At 30.9% G+C, this 3871-nt stretch overlaps 2 protein-coding genes across 2 annotated transcripts; both read right to left on the minus strand.

Moving 5' to 3' along the window:
* Positions 1–2069, minus strand: EIN_334790 (hypothetical protein; the record flags this gene model as incomplete). The annotated part of the gene is made up of 1 exon (XM_004255260.1): positions 1–2069. A coding segment is annotated over one exon (2069 nt), but the record flags the coding sequence as incomplete, so codon positions are not given.
* An 817-nt stretch (positions 2070–2886) lies between these two features.
* EIN_334800 (hypothetical protein) lies at positions 2887–3450 on the minus strand (the record flags this gene model as incomplete). The annotated part of the gene is made up of 1 exon (XM_004255261.1): positions 2887–3450. One exon carries the CDS (start codon positions 3448–3450, stop codon positions 2887–2889), a length of 564 nt encoding a protein of 187 aa, XP_004255309.1.
* Positions 3451–3871: the final 421 nt, after the last annotated feature.

Below are 3871 nucleotides of genomic sequence, written 5' to 3' on the forward strand. Positions count from 1 at the left end.
ATTTCTTCTTTTTCCTTCTCGTTGATTTGCGGCACAGTTTCTTCGATATTTTCTTCTTCATCAAACTCAACAGGTATTTTTAAATCCCTCAAACTCACTTTTTTCGTCATTTCCTTTTTCTCTTCTAAAACCCTCTTCTTTGCAATCTCCTTCTTCTCAACCATTTCCTGCAGTCGCTCTTCATAACTTTTCTCAAAACTTTTCTCATCACTTTTTTCAAAGACTTTTTCATTTTTTTTTTCTGAAACTTTTTCTAAAACTTTTTCAGTCTTTTGTGAAGACTTTGTGTTCGAAGTCTTCTGTTCCTTCAAAGACACACGACTACTCTTATTTGTGTTTTTGGTGGGTCGTTGAAAGTCGTTGCCACCACTCACAACCTTTTTATGAACTGAAGCCGAAATAGAATCCGTTTGAGGCTTCGATGTGACAGAAGTCTTGTTCTGTTCTATTGGTTTCTTCACGTCGATAATTTCGATTGTTGGTTTAACAATACCACTGTTCGACTTTTCTGTGTGTTTTGGTTGTTTTGATGGGACTTCGAACGCAATGTCATCACTTTCAGAATCGCTCTCTGAATCACTTTCTTTCGTCTTCTCAATTTTCTCTTTTTTCTTTTGGAATTGATGTGATGGATTTTTTTCGTCTTTTTTGTGTTGCTTTAAACCTGTTTTTTCCTGAGTTTTATCGACTTGAATTTCCTTTTGATTTTTTTCGTCTTTCTTCTTTTCTTGTGTGAATTTTGGTGGTGGTGTTTCCTCTTCCATTTTTTGAGGTTTTGTCGTCTTCTTTGGACGTTCGTGCACTTCTTGTGAATTTAGTTTTTTTTGATTGTGTTTTTCCGTTTCTTTAAGTGGTTTTGTTATTTTTTTTGTTTTGCTTTCACTTTTGGATGAAGCAGCCTGAGCACTTCCTTTTTCTTTTTTCATTGCAATTGGTTTCTCCTTTTTCATTTCTTTTTCTTTTTGAATGGGTTTTTGGTCTTCTTCGTCTTCTGAAAGTTCGTCGCTTTCTTCAAATTTAGTTTTTCGTTTGTTAGATTTTGCGAAGGGGTTTTCTTCTTCCATTTTCTGTGTATCTTTTTTACTACTAATTTCAAGTGGTGCATCATCGCTTTCTTCATCTTTTAAATCGCTTTTTTTATTGAGTTTAGTGTGTTTTGATACTTTTTGTTTCACATGTTTTAATGTGTCGACTTTGTGTGGAGTGTCATGATGGACGGGATCTTTTAGTTTGAAAGAAACCACTTCGATCTCAGAACTACTTGATTCGTCACTTTCAATTTTCTTTTTAGAAGAGATCTCAAGTGGACTTTCGTCGCTTTCTTCGTATTTAGTTTTTCGTTTGTTAGATTTTGCGAAGAAGTTTTCTTCTTCCATTTTCTGAGCATCTTTTTTACTACTAACTTCAAGTGGTGCATCATCGCTTTCTTCTTCTATTTTTTCTTGAACAAGTTTACTCTTTTTATTGTGTTTTGTGTCGTCCTTTTCTTCTTCTTTTGTCGTCTTCTTCTTTTTCTTTTTCTTTTCAACTTGTTGTTTAGAGACCTTTTGATGTTCTTTTTCTTCCTCGGATCTTTTCTTTATTTCTTTCTGTTTGGAGGGCGACGTTTTTAAAACTTTTTCATCGTCTTCACTTGTGTTTTTTTGTTCTTTTTCTACTTTCTTGTCTTGTTTATAAGTACCTTTCTTCTCAAGACAGTCTTGTGATTTGTGCCCGTACATCCCACATATAAAACACTTTCTGAGTGTCGTCCCACAATCGTCGATACACACAAGTTTGATCTTCGTTGTTCTAAACACTTTCCCATCCAAATCCTTTGACATTTCGTTCAGCGTTTTGAAGTCTTTGACTACTACAGTGATATAGTCGCCTTTTAACTCACCTTCTGTCCTTACTATTTGTGTTATTTTTTTGATCTTAAAATCACTCAAAAATTCTTTCACGTCATCTTCATTTTTCTCAAGAGGACGATATTCAAAAATTAGGGTTTTGTCAGATTCGTCAGTTTTGTCAAGTTGCATTTTCACGTTGACGTCTTCCCACAACACGTTGTTTATTGCTTCTATCATTTGCTCTGAATCACTCGAAGAATTGGTTTTGATAATACATGAACTAATTGGAGTGTCTTTTTTGTATCGAGGAATGTCATACGAAAGAGGGTTGTATTTCGAACACAATGTTTGAATCCTGGCAATTGTTGTTGTGCTTTCCAAGTTATAAATTCGCACCGTGAGACCGTTGTTATTGTCACTGGAACTCATTTGTTTTATTAAATTAGATATATTTCCGTTGTTTATTTAATTTTGAGGGTTTTGTCTGTATCATATCAATTTATAAATAAATAATTTTTAATTTATTAAAAATGGTTTTCGAAAGTTGACCAAAAAATACAAAAAAAACATTTTTTGTTTTTTAATATAGATGTTCCAAATATATTATTCAATATAATAGAAGTTGTTAAATCCATAAGATATCGAATGGAATTAATTGCATTAAATAAGAAAATTGGATTAACACCATAATTTAAAACAATTCTTTTTGAACAATAAAACTAGTTCATCGAGTGTAATTTTAGTATAGTTTAGTAATAGTTTTGAATTTATAATTAATAAATAATTTAACTAAAAAAATAAAATATTCAATTTTTATTCAAAACCCATTAATGAACTATACCCATATTTGCACATTTTCGAACTAACTTGCACACCTTTGTAAGTCGCTTCATATCATAATTCATTAAATTATTTTATCTTCTATTTTTATAGAAGTAAAAATAGATTGTTTATGTCTATATTGATAATGAAACTATTTATGTAATTAAAATATATTCATTTAAATATTTATTGAAAACAATTCTATAAATGAAAATATCAAATAAAAATTGTTTTAAAATATCAAAGATAATGTAAGTAATCCAAGTAAAACAACGACAAAATGAGATCCATTTTCTTCATTTTGTTCGCCATTGTTTTGATTCGAATTATCTTGATTTGGTTTGTTATCGATATCCAGTGTATTTTCAGGTCCTCTCATTGTGAAGTCTGTATATTCTTTAACACCACCGATACCATAACACTTCGTGAGTCTGCCTTCTTCATCACATTTGTTGCATTCATAATTGTATTTGTATACAGTGGTTGAAGTTGGATCACAATTATAAACATTGTGGCTTTTCCTCAAAAAATATCTACCGTTTTCTTCATAAATTTTCCATTGTACCCAATTAATATCAGAAGCGCATTCATCAGTAAAAAATTCACCATCAATTGTGTCGTCCAATCTACACTGAGTTCCACTGTCTCCTCTGAAAGCTATAAAATGCTCTGGTTGTGGATCGACTTTTGCTGCAGTATTTATCCAATCAAACACAGAACGAGGTGTTCCAGTGCAATCTTTAGAATTGTACTGATACTCAGTACGGACATTACTAATGTATGAATGAGGTTGCATTACAATCGATCCTTCTCCATTTTCTTTGCAAACTCCAGTTTTGTACAATTTGAAGACATAATATCGCGGACAGTGATTGCCCCATCCAATAGCATAATTAACTTGAGCACATGTAAAATATATAAGCAATAAAAATAACATTGTTATGAATAAAATAACAAAATTAGTGTTTATATATATATAATTATTCTAAATATAAATTTCAAAACACAAAGAAGTAAAAATATGTGTGGAGAATTGTTTATTCTGTTTTAAATAAATTATTTGTTGTTGTAACAAGTTACAAAAATTTTTAAAACCCCCCATTTATTTAAAAATAATTAAATACTTTAACAATATGAACCTTTTACAGAATTCCAGAAAACTAAGTGCATTTCTGAGTAATATAATTAGTTCGGCACTTACTTTTATTTAAATTATT

The sequence above is a fragment of the Entamoeba invadens genome, assembly GCF_000330505.1.
Source record: "Entamoeba invadens IP1 unplaced genomic scaffold scaff_1105074726065, whole genome shotgun sequence".
NCBI classification, from domain to species: domain Eukaryota; phylum Evosea; order Mastigamoebida; family Endamoebidae; genus Entamoeba; species Entamoeba invadens.